General features: G+C 45.2%; 2 protein-coding genes across 5 annotated transcripts in view; one reads left to right on the top strand and one right to left on the bottom strand.

Moving 5' to 3' along the window:
* Nucleotides 1-304: 304 nt before the first annotated feature.
* On the top strand, nucleotides 305-8406 carry chrna2b (cholinergic receptor, nicotinic, alpha 2b (neuronal)). The gene is made up of 6 exons (XM_018735126.1): nucleotides 305-788; nucleotides 3712-3863; nucleotides 4329-4373; nucleotides 5038-5147; nucleotides 6432-7545; nucleotides 8047-8406. The coding sequence occupies exons 1-6, from the start codon at nucleotides 716-718 to the stop codon at nucleotides 8170-8172; spliced, it is 1620 nt and encodes a 539-aa protein (XP_018590642.1). The 5' UTR covers nucleotides 305-715; the 3' UTR covers nucleotides 8173-8406.
* A 943-nt stretch (nucleotides 8407-9349) lies between these two features.
* Nucleotides 9350-18099, bottom strand: part of ptk2bb (protein tyrosine kinase 2 beta, b) — a 30309-nt gene continuing 21559 nt past the window's right edge. For 3 of the 4 annotated variants that reach the window (XM_018735266.2, XM_018735264.2, XM_018735267.2), the window contains exons 21-31: nucleotides 16810-17014; nucleotides 15648-15756; nucleotides 15501-15560; nucleotides 14650-14772; nucleotides 13413-13562; nucleotides 12353-12388; nucleotides 12170-12194; nucleotides 11714-11760; nucleotides 10938-11072; nucleotides 10514-10594; nucleotides 9350-10073 (exon numbers count right to left, since the gene is read on the bottom strand). In XM_018735266.2, the coding sequence (XP_018590782.1) occupies nucleotides 9852-10073; nucleotides 10514-10594; nucleotides 10938-11072; nucleotides 11714-11760; nucleotides 12170-12194; nucleotides 12353-12388; nucleotides 13413-13562; nucleotides 14650-14772; nucleotides 15501-15560; nucleotides 15648-15756; nucleotides 16810-17014 (1193 nt within the window). In that variant the 3' untranslated portion in view covers nucleotides 9350-9851. The remainder of the gene's footprint in view (nucleotides 10074-10513; nucleotides 10595-10937; nucleotides 11073-11713; nucleotides 11761-12169; nucleotides 12195-12352; nucleotides 12389-13412; nucleotides 13563-14649; nucleotides 14773-15500; nucleotides 15561-15647; nucleotides 15757-16809; nucleotides 17015-18099) is intronic. The other variant, XM_018735268.2, reaches the window with a different exon arrangement.

Genomic DNA, 18099 nt, shown 5'->3' with positions numbered 1-18099 from the left:
CTTCTTTGAAATGTCCTTCTCTTATGATTTTTATTGTGTTCCTTTCTTTCCTGCAGTGCATGTGATTACATGTTAAATAAACCTGCGTGTGTTCTGCTGCTGTCCTTTAGGTTATGCCGAACGGCATGTTTCAGTGGATGTGAAGGGTAAACCTTTGGGTGTAAGGGTAAAGGGTATAATTTTTGGATGGTACCTGTCCAGCTGCACACTGATGCACGTGGAAAGACTTGGTCGGGGACTCAAACCTACCGGTCCTTTGGGAGTCGTCCTGTACATCAGTCCATGCCACCAGCACCTCCTCTGTTTCAGCACTGCTACATGGAGAGCTCCAGTCTGTACTGAACTTGGAACTTCTCTCTTGCATGGAATCAAATGAATACTTTTCACTGCTTTTGAAACTTTTGTCAGTTTAAAAAAGGCGCACCTGTAAATTCCTTTACTGACAGTAGCCATGTTCTTCTAATGCCATGTTTTCTCTGGCTTGTCCGAACTCTCTGAACTCAAGCACATGTTTCGGATGAACACAACCCCGTTTATTAATGCGTGCCAAATCAGGAAGGATGAGAGCGGAGAACAAATTCCAGTTTTACAAATCATCCCAGAAGAAAGCTTTTAGACTGAAAGTAAAGCCATGAAGACATCTTTAGAGAAGACATTTTCCTGGACAGTCGAGCCCTATGATTTCTACAGAAGTTATTAACTCCCAGGGGGAAATATGGAACGTGGTTTTACTTTCACATTCTCGGCCAAGACGACATTTTTCTGCTGTTTCTTCTTATGTAAGTCAAGTAAGTGCAAGTATTTTCCCAATTACCATTACTTCACATTGTCTGCAGCAAGATACAGAGTAAAATAAGTTTAAGTACTGCTGTCTAAAGAGTGTAAGTTATAGGAGTTTCTCCTTCCTACCTAACTACATAATCATACATACAAAAGTACTTGAAGTCCAAAGGTTATATTATTAAAAAAATCTTAACCAAAAAGAACGACAGCCAGGGTTGAGTCATAGTCATGTGCATCATCCTTCGTTCTGACTGATGACCATAATTGTCCCAGTGCTTACATTCTCTGCCAGATCATGATATTCCTGCGGCGTGATGCCTCCTGAAGTGGGATTCCAGAATCCCCGACATCTGAAGCAAGCAGAGCGCAAAGTCCTCACTGCGAAGCCTTGAGGTTCTGAGATCTGCTGACAGAACCAGCATTCTGGCCGTCCTTTTATTTTCTTTTAAAAAAGCATTGCCCTGGGCTGCCTGGTTGAGCAGACTTCACACGCTGTGATGTTTGGCCTTGGACAGCTCAGTCACAATTCTTTCTCAGATCTCTGCTGATGGGTTGCTTTGATCTCATGCTGGACAAGGCTTTAGTCAACACAGTGATGGGCTTTGCACTGGAATGTGGACTGCAAGCACAATGCAGTCCTCCACATGTAATATGTGTATGTAGGGATTCAGTGCACTGTGTGAGTAAAATGTAAGTCACTGGTCACCAGGCTGTGTCCTGCGTACTACAGAGTTGGTTTTCAGTTATGATCTGGGATATTGAATATATAAGCAGTTTTGCGAAACCATTAAGTGCACACTTATGCTAGGAAGATATGCTCCATTTATTTTTTTCACATTGTAAACTGACATTATAAATATAATCACTTACTTTCATTAACCATTTTGTCATGGTCAGGGCTGTGCCAGTCCACAGTCTGTCCTAGAAGGACTAGGCACAGATTTGGGGAGGGTGTGGTGGTGCAGCAGGTTTGGCTGGTGCCTGCTGTATGGTGGGCCTGGGGCTTAAGCCCTGTGTGGGGTACCTTGTGATGGACTGGCATCCCATCCTGGGTGTGTCCCCTCCCCCTCAGCCTTGTGCCCTGTGTTGCTGGGTTAGGCTCCGGCTCGCCGCAACCCCTGCTTAGGATAAGCAGTTGTTGACAATGGATGGAAGATTTGGGGACAGAACCTGGACGGCACGCCAGTCCATCGCAGGATAGCCACGCACACAAACAGTCACATGCTGCAGGTAATTTAGATTGTCCACTTAACCTGAAAGATGTCTTTAGACTGTAGGGGGAACTCTTTGCAGACACAGGGATAAGAGATGAATTCCACAAAGACTGAGCTGGATTACTGTGAGGCACTAGCCCCCGTCACCATGCCACTTCATAAACATTCTACAGAACCATTTTGTCAACAACTGAAAAAGGATAATGTGTCCTCATCTAATGCATTTTGTTTAATGTGATTCAGTCAAAGTCCCAATCAAGGTAAATTAATTAAGAGCGCATCTGAAATGGAAGTCAGTCTCCTGTGGTACTCCATAACAACATATGAAATATAGGAGCACGTAGGCCTATTGAAGACAAGATTAGATTCCAGTGGAAGAATATGTATTAAGTTTTTTAAGTAATATTCAGAAAGTTTAACATATGTGTTTCAGAAAGGTTATTTTTAACTTTTTCCTCATGAAATCAAAGTAAAACAATCAGATTTTTACATCACAAACTGTAGTGCTTTTATAACTGTCTTTTGTACATTTTACTTATTTTGGTTAAACACCCCTCAGCAATATTTTCTCTGAATTTATCATCATCTGCCATAGTGATACTACACTGTGTCGCCAGGAAATGCCCCACATTTTTCCATCCTCCTTTGCAGAACAGCCACTGAAGAATAGAAACTGCACAACCCTAGATGGGAGATCCATACCAAAATATTTTCGGTGTTGTTTACTATTTTTAAATCTATACATCCATCCATCCTACTGCGAGTATTAAAACCTTTGTTCTATTTCAATTACTCTATGTCTGCATGCATCAAAACACATTGGAGCTGTAAACAGTCCAATTACAAAATGTATAGTGTGCCTATATTGTGATTATATGGTTTGAAACATTCCATTGTGACATTATAATAGACAAAGCATGGTGGTGCAACAAGTGGCACTAGTGCCTCGCAGCCACTGCTCTGTGTGAGCTGCCGTAGGTTCGAATCCAGCTCAGTCGATGGGGAGTTTGCACCTTCTCGTCTTTTTTTTTTTTTTTTTTCTTTTTTTTGGGCAGGGGGTTTCACACTACAGTGTATGGACACATGTTTCAGGTAGGCTGGTAACTCTAAACCACCTGCTGTGAGTGCATTCGCGTGCGTGCGTGCGTGCGAGGCTATCCTATGATGGACCATTGTCCCATCCATGGTGTACTCTGCCTCCTGCTCTATGTCTGTGGGATGAGTTCCAGACCACTGTGAACCTGCATATATCACCACAGTAAAAACTCTTAGGAAACACATCAATAGGCTGCACTGGACTTTTACGACCAATTTTTAGTTTCAGTTTGATTTCATTATGAATTTCAGTAATAACTCCTTACAATTCTGGTACTGGTGTAGAATGATTGCAGGCTTAATATTATGTATAGGACTTTGAGATGCCGTAAGATACTAGTATTTGTACATAAAACTGCACTAAATCAGTAAACTATTCGCTTTATGCTTAAAATACATATTTTGAAAAGCATATTGTAATTGTTGGTGGGCTGATGGATTGCCCTTGTATATGAAGATATTTTTACTGTTCACCTTCTTTCAGTCACTGGCAACCATGTGGTTCTTCCCTCAACCATACAGGCATCACAAAGGCACAATTCAGAAAAGCATCTGAACAATATTATAACTTTGTCTGTACCTGTTCCTTACCTTTCGCATATGTTTCTCTGTCTTGTAGTATTATGCCATGAGGAGACGCGCTCCCATGCGGAAGATGAGCTCTTCAGGAAGCTCTTTATTGGCTACAACAAGTGGTCCAGACCCGTGCCCAATATTTCCGACGTGGTCATCGTCAAGTTTGGCCTTTCCATAGCTCAGCTGATTGACGTGGTGAGTGGATGTCCAGCTTGTCACTGCTGAGTCGTACCATATGCACCAAGTTCCTCTGGAGTCGCTGCCATGACGCGACCGTGCAGCACAGCGTATTAAGAAACCGGTAAGGCTGGAGGTGGCCGCTCACACCTCAGACCATCTAAATATTCTGCAATCACTTCGGCTGTTTCTCACCAGTAACCTTGCAACAATTGTTGTACCCCATTCTAAGTACACATTGTACCCGGTTATGCACCTATGGTACTTTTATATATCTAAAACTGGTAAGAAACCAAAGTCTCAGACCTTCAGGTTCCACAGTTTGGATGGCTCATGCATCTCTTCAATTAGGATATTAAAGTTCAGACAAGGTCCGTCGCCCTTTTGTCACTCAGTCACAGTGACCCCTTTTTATCCCAGCCCTCCTCATCTGGACAGGGCCCAGCTGCCTGACTCACCCAGTCCCATCTCCCCTCTCTGCAGGATGAGAAGAATCAGATGATGACCACAAACGTGTGGCTGAAGCAGGTGAGGTTCCAGCGGCTTTAGGGGGCTTTGTATTGGTAAAGGTTGGCCAGAGCCCAGCCCCCTGCAGGGAGGATTGAGACAGGGTTCCAGGAACTGGCAGGGGCCATCAGATCTCTTCGGTTTCTGTGTGAAACTCCAGCACTGCGGGCTGCCGTCACATCCAACATCACTGTGGCACCATCACAAGTTAATGCTTGTGTGAAATCTCTGTGTGCTTTTTCCTGTATTTCTTCAGATGTGTATAAAAGCAGGCCTGTGTGAATTTAAATGGGCAAAGCAACAACTTCTAGTAAGTTTGTGAAGGCATTCTGTGTCAGTAAACTTGTAAAAGCTATAGAAAAAAATTTATTTACAAACATGGGGTGCGGTGGCGCAGTGGGTTGGACCGGGTCCTGCTCTCCGGTGGGTCTGGGGTTCGAGTCCCGCTTGGGGTGCCTTGCGACGGACTGGCGTCCCGTCCTGGGTGTGTCCCCTCCCCCTCCGGCCTTACGCCCTGTGTTACCGGGTAGGCTCTGGTTCCCTGCGACCCCGTATGGGGCAAGCGGTTCTGAAGGTGTATGTATGTATGTATGTATGTATTTACAAACATTTTAAGGAAAATGTAATCATTTTGAGGCTCAAGATACGTGCAACAAATAGGTAACATTAATCTTTTCCCTGCTAGGAGTGGAACGACTACAAGCTGCGATGGAAGCCGTCAGACTACGACAACGTAACGTCAATTAGGGTGCCCTCAGAACTTATTTGGGTACCCGATATCGTTCTGTACAACAAGTGAGCCATTCGTTGAACTAAAACAGCACAATTAACACTTCTGAAAAACAGATCACTCAGATGTTACTCCAAGGGTCATGTTGCTATATGGTTTAGTGTAGTATTCCCACAGTATGTAGTATTCCTATTGTGAAACTATAAAAACTGTTCTTTCGATGCAAACTTGTAATCTGACAGAATCACATTTCCATTAATTAACGCCGCACACGTTCAAATGGCCTCGGGAAAATAACAAGGTGTATTTTCCTCACTGTTACAAGTGTTTTCCAGTCACATCCTCAGGTTTTTAATTTACATATGTGGGAAAGAAAGGGGGCGCAGTAGTGCAGTAGGGTTGCCCGGGTCCTGCTCTCCGGTGGATCTGGGGTTCAAGTCCCGCTTGAGGTGCCTTGTGACGGACTGGCGTCCCGTCCTGGGTGTGTCCCCTCCCTCTCCAGCCCTCTGCCCTGTGTTGCCAGGTTAGGCTGCGGTTTGCCGTGACCCCCGCATGGAACAAGCGGTTTCAGACAACGTGTGTATATGTGAAAGACACTAAGGGTTTAGTGTAGACATACTTGCTGTTTTCAGGCTTTTCCTTGGGTCTCCTGTAAGAGGGAGGTTTCTCTTGCACAGTGACAGTGTGCCCTCTAGTGCTTGAGTCTTACATTTCACTCTTTTGGGTTGTCATTGGTGTGATTAAGAGGCGAAACCTAATACAACACTGCATGAAGACCTGTGTCGGGAATCCATGAAAAGTGATTATGTAGCATAAGCTTAAAACTGCATTCCATTTGTTTATCTTTTGTATGAAGATCATGCTTTCAAATATTTTCAGATAGCAAGAAGTCAGCGTACATTAGATTTTCATTCCTGCGTTCGTGACCAGACGAGCACGCAAATATTTTATGCTTTGCACTTTTTCAGTCAGAAGTAATGTTCTTATGTTTTACTTACACACCTCTCAATGTTAGAAATAAGATACATTTCAACAATTTCACGTAATGACAACTACTTTCCAGCTTGTTCCATGTTTATCCTAGTTTTAACTGGAAGACTGGGAGCTGGCACATGATGTTGATCATTTACAGTTCTTTAAATTTACTACCGATGACATTCAAATGAAGTAAAATTTCTAAAAAAGCAATGTTGGTCCAATAATAACGCAAACAAGAATAACATAATTATGTTTTGTAATTTCCCAGCTGTATTGTGTGTCTCGCAGAGCAGATGGTTGATTTTAATGGGATTCAGTGGGACCATGTTTGTTTCAGTGCGATTCATCGCTTGTGTTCCTCTGCCCTTCAGTGCAGATGGGGAGTTTGCTGTGACGCACATGACCAAGGCTCATCTCTTCCACACGGGCCTCGTGCGCTGGGTGCCCCCAGCCATCTACAAGAGTTCCTGCAGCATCGACGTTACCTTCTTCCCCTTCGACCAGCAGAACTGCAAGATGAAGTTTGGTTCCTGGACATATGATAAGGCCAAGATTGACCTGGAGCGCATCGAGAACACGGTGGACCTGAAGGACTACTGGGAGAGTGGGGAGTGGGCCATCATCAATGCTGTGGGCACCTACAACACAAAGAAGTACGACTGCTGCCACGAGATCTACCCGGACATCACCTACTTCTTCATCATCCGCCGGCTCCCTCTCTTCTATACCATCAACCTCATCATCCCTTGCCTGCTCATCTCCTGCCTGACAGTGCTGGTCTTCTACCTGCCCTCCGACTGTGGTGAAAAAATCACCCTCTGCATCTCCGTGCTCCTCTCCCTCACAGTGTTCCTCCTGCTCATCACTGAGATTATTCCGTCCACTTCGCTGGTCATCCCACTTATTGGCGAGTACCTGCTGTTCACCATGATCTTTGTCACGCTCTCCATTGTCATCACCGTGTTTGTGCTGAATGTTCATCATCGCTCGCCCAGCACCCACAAGATGCCCCGTTGGGTGCACTCGGTCTTCCTGGAGTTCATCCCACGTTGGCTGTTCATGAAGAGGCCTATACCAGACGGGAGGCGGCGGCGGCTGCTCCTCCAGCAGAGGGCGCATGCTCCATGCCCAACCCCCCACCTGAGCACCTCTAAGAGCTGGTTGCAGGAGACGGACATTGATGCCCGCTATGGGGACATGGAGCCGAGTACCTCGCCCTCCCTGCACGCAGCCTCGCCCTCCCTGCACGCAGCCTCGCCCCACCTGCCTGGCTCCAGCCCTCTGCCTCAGAAGCAGACCTTGCACCACCGACTGGAGAGTGTGGCCCGGCAGCTGGGGGGCAGGACGAATCCCGCCAAGCGCACCATCAAAATCGACAACCTGGTGTCCGATGCCACGTTCTCCCTCTCGCCCAGCTTCGTCCGTGCACTGGAGGGGGTGCATTACATCGCCGACCACCTGAGAGCAGAGGATGCTGACTTCTCTGTGAGTGGCTCATGTTGCTGCAGAAAACATGTCCCCTTTATACACACACACACACACACACACACACACACACACACACACAGTCCAAAACCACTTGTCCTGAGTGGGGTCGCAGCAAACTAGAGCCTAACCCAGCAGCACAGGGTGCAAGGCTGGAGGGGAAGGGGAAACATCCAGGACGGGACACCAGTCCATCACAAAGCACCCCAGGCAGGACTCGAACCCCAGACCCACCAGAGTGCAGGCCCCGGCCAAACCCACTGCCCCTCCTCTACCTTATCCAAACAAAAAATTGTCCTACAAAAATTAAGTGAAATATTAGCACAGTGTAACTGCAAGCATGCGATTAAAAACCAGATGTTTGCTTTAGTTTTGTTGGTCTAGTTCACTGACCGAAAAATCACTCAAAGCGTTGACTTCACAGTGTTACTAAATTACGTGATTTTGTCTTCAATCTGTTTTGATCCACTGTCCATTTATGCATGTCCCTTGCTTGGGCAGGTAAAGGAGGACTGGAAGTATGTTGCCATGGTGATTGACCGCATCTTCCTGTGGATGTTCATCATCGTTTGCCTGCTAGGCACAATTGGACTCTTCCTGCCGCCCTGGCTGGCCGGTATGATCTAGACCTACATGTATGCCCAGACACGGCGAGATCACAACACCCAAGGCATATGGGAGTGGTGCTGGACCGCGGAAAGAAGAGCTCTCCAACAGCGGTACGATCAAGTGAAGTGCTTACTGTCTGAGCGCATGTCTGACAAAACACACAAAATTTGATTCTTCGCAAGGACACAGTTTGAATCATACTGTGTTATTTAGCTGGAACTGCTTTTTTTTTTTTTTTGTAAACAGGTTTTATCCCCACAACAGCTGCTGTTGGAATTTATTTCATGTCTTCATATACAGTATAATATATATATATGAATAATATTTTAATATTTTGAAATGCATCTACTGTACTGTATAATAAAATAGTACCAACCTTGAACTGTGCAAAATGCATACATAACATTGTCCTACATCTGCATTTCAGTTTTCTGTACCCTTTGATCATTTATCACAAATTGTGGAGATAAATGAATAACAGTTGGGGGCAACATAGCGGCACTGTTCCTGAGCTGTGGGTTTCGACACGGGTCTGAATCTGTCTGTGTAAAATGCACATCCCCGTACTTACGCGAGTTTCTGCTGAGTGCTCTGGTTTCCTCCCACAGTCCAAATGGATGCATTTCAGGTAGGATGGTTACACTAAATTGCCTTTAGCGTGTCTGTAGTGTAGTCCCACCCACAATGAGCTTGCCATAGACAAGTGCTTACTGATAATGAACTGAGGAAAAACAGTTCTTTAAGTGAACGCCATTCTCAGTACTGTCGTACCTCATGCGAGGTATTCATCACACCTCAGTATTCTCATGCCAGGCTGATATTCAACACAGAGCTCAGTGTGCAAGGAACAGCACAGAGCCAGCGTTCATTAGCTGAGTGCTGCTCAGGCCTTGATGTCAACCTTTTCACATACAGTGGGTGGAGAACTAAAATCCACCAAATCCAAGCACAAGGTGCATTAGGATTATGGACCTCACATGGCTTCACGTTTTGACAGATTTAGCTCCGTTTTACCTTGAAGAAAACTAACTGATGGAACTGATATTTGGTAACAGGGCAGCTGGCAGCATAGTGGTTCAAATCCCTCCTCCAACTGTAGTCCCCTTGAGCAAAGTAAGTAGCTTAACATTGTAAGAAACTTTGTTGAAAAGCACTAGCTAAATAAAAGTAATATCTTGACAAAGCAATAGTAATCTGAATTAAAACTTTCATTATTTGGGTTTACTTTCTGAATTAATACCACATACATCACACATCAAATGTACAGAATAAACATGATGTTCATACAGCACATCTTTTTAAAAACTATTACACTCTGTTTGCAAAAAGATGACTGAATTCCAATGCGCAGCCTATGCGCACATTCATACCGTCAGTCCAACGTCTGATAAACACCACCAGTCCACTCTTTTTTCAGTCAGATGTGCATGTGAATGTGACTGTGTGTTTGCATTTATTTAAAAAAACAGCTCCATTTTAAAAATGTAATGTTGTGCTCTGCCTAGATATCACAGCTTCAGTCGTACCTGAACAGATTCATGATTAAGAAAATTTAAAAAAAGAGGTCAAAAGCCATCAGAATCCTGGTTAACAGAGTGCTGACAGCTCTCATACGCTGGTGTACCTAAGGGGACCGAGGGGACTGAGACGGTCCCTCTGAGCGTGGGAGGGGCCCAGTGGGAAAAGCTTGTAGGTGGCTAGGAAGAGTCTGGCTTTGGCTTCGCCACGTTGGCACGCACCCGGGCCTGGTCCACTGCATCCAGCAGGTTCTTGGAGTCCATCGCCAGCGTGTGGGCAGCAGCCAGCATCTGCTTCTTGCACTCCTCCTTCAAGGTGGTGATGGCGTTCTGCTGGGCCAGGCGCATCTTGTTGATCAGCTCTGCCATGTCTTTGTTAAGCAGCTTCTGAGTACCTTCGATCTGTAAGAGGTGAAGACAGACGTTTTCTTTAGTGCGTATTCATTGTCTGTGCGCCACATGAATTCGACAGCTGGTTTACACAGTCCAGCACGCACTAGAGAGCACCGGAGAACAGAGATGACATTCTGCACGACACCACGGGGGAAAGCGAGGCGAGATACATCTCTCAAGACCCACAAACCATGACGGTTCTGTTACAAAGATGTCCTGTCGAAGGCAAAAGTCACACATCCATGAAACACAAAGAATGAAGCAATTATGAAGAAAAGAGCATATTCTATTGAGCCTGTAAACAGTCTGTTCAGTAAGCATCACGGCACTAAATGTGGAGGAAGGGCTGCTAGCTCAGGGACTAATACCAAAGAGCTGTGAGCTATCACATGGCGAGAGCACTGCAAATGCAGGGCAAGGAGGAGAGGGACATGAATGGGAGCAGGTACCTCGGTCCTGACGGAATTGTGGAGAGTGGGAAGGACATCGTCCACGCTGCGAATGAGACTGCGCAGCGTCAGGCCCACCGACTACAATGGAGGGACGGAGATGGGTGCTGTGTCACATCATAGGAAGAGGACAAGTTCCACAGCAGAAACAGGCTTTTTGTGGATCTACAGCGGTCGGTATCCACTACAGTTCTCCAAAGACACCTTTTTAAGATGTAATCTAAGCAATGTACTATATATATCTAGATGCTGTATTACATAAAAAATAAAAATGCATTATCTTAGTTAAACTGAGACAAATTGTTAGACTTTAGATCACTGAAGGTGGACAGAGAAAGCAGCAGTGGAACAAGGAGGACGAATGTGAATTCAGATCTGTAAGTGTAACGAAATCAGTCCTCACCAGACTTAGTCACGTGCCTACCTTTACTGCACTGACGTATTCAGATGGAGGCATCGTGTTCACATCGTTCTTCAGCTGCACCACCAGCTTCACGATCTCCATGACGAAATGGTACACCTGGTCATCCGAGCGGTCTAGCTCTGCTGTGGGGGCCGGCTGCTCAGTGCAGGGGTGACAAAGAAAAGAGTATCCCTCAAGTACTCGGTCCTCACATGGAGTCACTCGCTGCTCAGACTTGACTGTCTCAACACCTTTAGCAGATTCTCACATGGAACCACTTTTTAAACTCAGTTCTGAGGGGAGATGAGATAAGTGTGGATCACCGATTTAATGATACACAAGGGATTTCATGCATTTCAGGCAAGATGTTTTTGCCCCCTTCCCATTTTTCTCCATTTCTGCAGCTTCTTGACCCTACGCTCCGTCAGATCGTTTTGTCACCTCTAGAAGTACATGAAAGAAGAAATGATACTACTGCCGTTTTTCTGTCATTTCCTTTGTGTGGAAGATCACGAAATGTGCAATCACACATGAAAAGGCAATTTCCCTTTCACCACCAATAACTGGTTGCGCCACCTTGAGCTGCAATGACTGCAACGAAATGCTTTGTCTGGCCCTGATGTGTGGCAATATTGGCTGAACATAGATGTAATCTTCCTTAGGGCAGTCCAGATTGCTAAAAGAGACCATGTTGCAGAGGAAGGTCCTTTCTTGCCTTTCACTTGAGAAGGCTGTAGCACCTTAGTACTATACATGGCATGTTCAGGAGACGAGGAGAAGTGGGGTGTCGCTGTTACCTTGGCAGTCAGTCTCGGAGGCTTCTCTGGGGGAGCAGTGAACTCAGCTTGATGGCAGGAGGCAGCACAAGCAATGTGGAGAAAGAAGAGAGATGAGTTTCCCTAGGGCACAGTGAACTTTGAATCTAACATTGAGGGAAAAATCTGAGCTGTAGAACCTTTTCAGAAATAAGAGCTGCTGTAAAATACAACTTTTGAAAGAACAATCTCACCTCTAAGTTACAGACATTATAGACAAAGCTCTTGTAACTGAGACTAGACAAATGCAGCATGGTCAACTAGTATGAAAGAACTATTAAGCACTGTTACCACTTTTAACAATAGAACAGTATATTCAAGGTGTATCTGTCATCTGTAATTCATGGGCTAAGATCTGTACCTTCTCAACGAGAATTGTTTACAGTGTGGCCCAAACAAAACGACTGAGTAAAAAGACTATTGAGATCCAGGACTCACCATATCCAGCCTCCTTCTCGGGGGTCTTGGAAAAAAGAAAGACACGCAACCTTAACACTGAGCGATAACTCATATATATATTTTATGAATGGTAGTACTCATCTATTAACACATTTTCGTGACAAACACTGCTACTTAGTTTGCAGCTTTGAAAAAAACATAAACATGAAAGAGAAAACATACCAATGGGGTCGCTATATCATCTGGTCTCATGGGGTCCTACGCGAGGGTAAAAATATTTTGTGGTGAGATAAAAATCACTGAAGACGTGCGCAGTAAACACCCTCAAACCAGAGCACAGATCATCTTTAAAGATTCTTTGCCAGCGGTCACTCTTCGGTCAAGGATAGGAATAAGCTATAGATTTTTCTTTCCGCAGGGCTGCGAAGTACAGTCCATTTCATGAGCACCACCACCACCTCCTCTGCGCACTCCGAGAATGTTCACGCCTGCTGATGGCACTTGCTGAATTACATCTCATAAGCTTGTTTTATAGCTGAGGACATTTAGCTCGTGTTGAGTTATCTTTTACTCGGCCTTTCAACACATTCTTAAAGTGCATTCTTCCATTCAGATTCACATACATTCAAGTGGTTTATAGTACGGTAAACAAAAAATGCACTGTTAGCAGATAATTATGGAGTTATGGGTTTAAAACGAGGAAAAGTGGGGCAGCAGAATATGAAGGAAAGCTCAAAAATGAATTTACTGGATAGATGATACAGATTTTAAATAATGACTCGGAACCTTACGGAGGGGAAATTAGAAGTACAAATTACCTTCGATTGATTTGTTTTCACAGAATCTGAGGTGGAGGCTTATGATAATATGTCAGCTCATTTGTAACGTACCAGCAACAGACATATTTTTCATCATATTGTGCTAATTTCAGAATAATGACACTGGGCTCATTTTTTATGCATTTTACCACACACACCATCTATAACTCTCTGTGGAACTAAAACATATTATCCAAGAATTTCTAAAAAGCTGTTAATACACTTAATATAAATTTTTGTTTTAATTAATTCAAAAGTGCACCTTCTTCTTGTAATTGATTGGGAGCAAGAAAATGTATTATGCAATGAACGAAACTTTGAACAAGGCTGTAAATATTTCATGCCAACTCCCACATGGGATTAGCGAGTGTGTTTGGCCTAGGAACCGATGGATGAGGAGAGTTGCACAACTAAGGGTCCCGCGTCCCATGAGGGGCGACGGAGGGGGCCTCTCGGGCTCTCACCAACAGCTTCTTCTCCTTCTCCAGCCACATGTTGTCTTCCAGCATCTCCTGCTTTTGCCTCTTCAGAGTCTCCTGCATGCGTAGTCTCTCCATCTCCCACAGGCGCTGGGCATCCTCCTTGCTCGATGGCTCGATGATCAGCTCCCCTTCCTTCCCGAAGCATGCAAAGCATTCACTTACTGAATTATATCGCATAAGCTTGTTTTATAGCTGAGGGTATTTAGCTTGTGTTGAGTTATCTTTTACTCTGCCTTTCAACACATTCTTAAAGTGCATTCTTCCATTCAGATTCACGGACATTCAACTGGTTTATAGTATGGTAAACAAAAAATGTCAGCAGCTAATTATGGCGTTACGGACACATACTGTACATATCAGAAGGAATATACACACTCGCTAATCCCATCTGCATAATACATTTTCAGTTCAGACACCCACACACACGTTACACAGGGACGTTAAAATACACCATGTATCTGCACTACTGTGCGTATAAAGACCTGACACACAGATTATAAATTCCCTTTGGTTCTTTCCTGGAATATATTAACTTAATTCTGCGACATATATTTAATTAACACGTTTTCTAAGGTTATTTAGTGCTGCTGTGAACTGCTGTGCTCACTGGAACACCACTGGCGTTTTTTTTAAATTAAACTCTTTCCAGGAAAAACATGTTCTCATCCACAATATATTGTTAAAGAAAGGAAGGTAACACTATGTTGTTTTAAAAATGAAACACATCTTCATGCAGTGTTAGAAGGAAGCCTGCAATCTCGCACTGTGTGTCACATGCAGGGACGCAAACTGTACATATAAGAAGGAATATGCATAAGCCAAAATAGAAAAAACGTATAGAGTTAACTGAAAAGGAAAATTAATTAACTCACTGAAAAATCAAAATGATAGACATAAACAGAGTGAAAGATACCCAACCCAAATACTTCACTAGGTAATGTACACAGAGCTGAAGCGGTTAAAGAGCTACTCCGCTGCTCAACCAATTACGGAAACACACATACGGCATCTGAGCTAGTTAATACAGATGGGTTATTGGAAGCTGCTAATGAAACAAAGCAGCAGACGGAAGAGTAACGCTGATGTCTGGCACAGGCTGCCAACACCATGAAACACATGCACAAAAAACAGCGAAGTGGGCAGCGAGTGAATACATCCACTCCCACGGCTCTAGATGAGTGGATACATCCGTCGCGCGGCCCCCAGCCAAGAGTCTTACCCCGACGCTGCGACGACGGGGGGACATTTTAGGCACCGTCAGCTTGTTGCTGGAGTCGAAGGGTGACTGGTAGTCACACGGGCTAGCGATGGCGGGCGAGCTGGCGCACAGAGATTCGGGAAGCTGGAAGCAGCGATCAGACGCACAAACACAAGTGTACAAACAGAAAGAGGCACAATCACACAGGGAAGGTCACAGAAATGCATGAGGACACACAGCGCGCGCACACGCACACGCACACACACACACACACACACACACACACACACACACACACAAGAGCTGTGAGCACAAAGCAAAACGGCACATGGATGCTGAAAGCCATATAGCGACACTAACAGACCATAAACATACTCAGGACTATTCTGAATGATCAAATGTGTCACCCATTTTCATATCTAGAACTTCAAGACGAGGAACAACCAACTTCCACTAGAAAACTTTTCAGGAACTACAACAGAGGCGTATTTTTGACTCTTGCTAAACAAGAATTAAAAACATTACCGCTGCTAGTGTTAACAGAGGGTAGCACAGCGATCAGAGCTGGTAACTTGCACAAGGAGGTCCCAGGTTTACATTCCACTTCTGCTGTAATATCCTTGAGCAAGGTACTTACCCTAAATTACTTCAGCACAAATAACTCGGCGGTATGAACGGGTCAATAATTGTAAATCGCTTTGTACAGAATGTATGTTACTCTGAAGAAAAGTGTCAGTGAAACAAATAAATAATGAAATCACAGCACGTACTCTGTATTACCTTAAAAAAAAGCCAAGGAAAATGCAGGTGTAGACATTAATATACACACGTGCTGGTCCACGCCGCCTAATGCCAGGAAAACGAAGGCGTACCTGGATGTGCAGGCCGATGCTGAGGGTGTTTCCGCAGCGGCTGGGTTTCATCCTCGAAGGCTGCAAGAGAAAGGCGGCCCGGTCAAAACCAAGGGCTCTTGCTGAGATGCAGCTGGACGAAGACGTCCGTGACGACGGTCTCTATACCTTGGGCGGAGGCTCGTTGAAGGTGAACTTGGGGTCGAAGGTCTTGGTGGCGCGAAAGCGATCTCTCTGCTGCTCCGCTTCCTGCTCCTTCTCCATCTTGTGCACATCACTGGGGACAGCGAGACATTTCAGCACCTCTGCCTCCACTTTCTACGGACTGCCATTCCTCAGCAGTTCTCAATGCGGTACCATTACACAGTTTACTGGTTGTCTGCCATAGCGACAGGCAGTGCGTATTGACAGCGATGCAACTAGAACTGTATAGACAACAACCCTTACGTGGATGTATGAAGCTGGAAGTGTTGTGAAACACGAATGGTTACATTTTACAAAGTTATTCTGGGTTTGGAGGGGGGTGCGGTGGTGCAGTGGGTTGGACCACAGTGCTGCTCTCCAGTGGGTCTGGGGTTCGAGTCCTGCTTGGGTTGCCTTGCGGCGGACTGGCGTCCCGTCCTGGGTGTGTCCCCTCCCTCTCCGGCCTTACGCCCTGTGTTGCCGGGTTGGCTCCGGTTCCCCGTGACCCCGTATGGGACGAGCGGTTCAGAAAATGTGTGTGTGTGTTTGCAGTGACACAAACTACAATTTCTGAATACATACTGTATGCATTTCACTGAAATTTGTTTTAAAACAGTATCCTCCCCCCAAATCCTCTACCGTTGCATTTATTTATGTTGACAGGCAAAAGGTTGGTATTACAATCTTTTATTCTCAGAAAAAAAAAAAGTCAACTTTTCGACTTCTTACGTTCAAAGTAACATGGGAAGCATCCAACATGCCATTAATTGGCAGAGCTGAACGACTACCGGGAGTTCACACGACCTCTCTGTGTCGGACGTGAAGTCCCGTCACGGTTCATTTAACTCCCTCCAACTGACCGCCCTGTGAGAAGCACTTCCCATCTCTCTTGTTCACTTTCTTTCGTTTCTACTGTTATGTGGAAAAAGCAGCTGAAAAGGTTAAACTCTAATCAGAGGAAGGGTTCCATCTGTGCGCAGATTCATTGATATGACGATGCTGTCACACTTAAATTCGGAGTCCCTGATACAACAAGACAATGACCGCTGAAGAAATAACAATTTTCAGTGCGAAGGCTGAAATATAAAAAGCGAGAAAGCAACGCGGCTGGGGGCAGGACGGAAGCGTACGCAATCCGATCCGGTACCTCAGCTTGCACACGAGCTCTGTGAACGTGGGCCTCTCCTTGGGGTCGTACGTCCAGCACCGGGTCATGAGGCTGTACAGCGTCGGTGGGCACTGCTCGGGTTTAGGCAGTCGGACGCCCTGCTCCAGCTGGTTGATCACGTCCTTGTTCTCCAACCAGAAGAAGGGCTGCTGACCCCGGCTCATGATCTCCCACATGCACACCGCTGACAAGGGGTGGAGGGACACGGTCAACCTTCACGCAGAGTTTAGTGACAGGGCCTGCTTGACTTGTGAGCACATTTACCAGGAACAAAACGGCAGGTAAGTAGGAAGATTACTAAGGAGGCATGCACAATTTTACACTGATGCACCTAACAAATGGCCACCTGCACTGGCGTGACCGGAGCCTCTGGACCTACTCCTTTTGACAACTCGGAACTCAGGAGCTGCTAGCGATACCCAGCCCAACTGGCTGTCTGCCTTCCCCTTCAAAAAGAGCTGAGTTAAGAAGGATAAAGAGCAGCAGGACGAGCCATCGATCCAGTAAATCAGCTACCATGCTGTCTCCGCACTGAACTAACGATATTTATTCAGCATCCAGGAGAGTTCCTCTGCAACTGCGCAGTCAAAGTATATAATATACCTCCATTCTGGGACCCATAAAACCAGATGTCAGAATGCTCTTGATGGAGTGTACTCTTTACCGGTGTTTATAACAAAAAACTAAACCGCAGTACCTAACGTCAGCAACAGAACCATACGTTTCAATTATTTAAAAAAATATGCTCACCGTCCTTTTTTGTTACGGGGCCAATATTATCAAGAATATGCTACGAAAATATGGTAAAGATGGATTGGCAGTTAATTTCAGATGAAAACAGAAGTCACTAGCGGACTCCTCTCGCACTGAACTGTGTCAGGAAAAGCACACATATAAACATGTCAAGGCAGGGAATTGGATTCACAGGTCATAAAAGCAGATGAGCTCCTCTTCCCATATCTCCCCTAACTTTCATTCACAGTGCTTTATTATTTCGTAAAGTGCCCCTAGAACACTGAAAAAAACCTCAGCAGCAGTTTGACAGGCTTTAAATAATTTCGCTGCTGGGGTGCAGTCCAGTATGGAGCCCATCAATAGAGCATCAGGGCAGAAAGGGTGCTGCCGGCCTATGGCGAAAGTACGCAGAGGTGTAAAAGGTAGCGCCGCTACAATAAAACATATTTAAAAGCACATCCATAAACGGATGGGAGAATGCACGGCATGGATTAGATTTATGAAACGCCCAAGACAATATTTCTGCAAGCAAGC

The sequence above is a fragment of the Scleropages formosus genome, chromosome 1 (assembly GCF_900964775.1).
Source record: "Scleropages formosus chromosome 1, fSclFor1.1, whole genome shotgun sequence".
NCBI classification, from domain to species: Eukaryota; Metazoa; Chordata; class Actinopteri; order Osteoglossiformes; family Osteoglossidae; genus Scleropages; species Scleropages formosus.
This window is presented reverse-complemented; position numbering and strand designations above follow the sequence as displayed.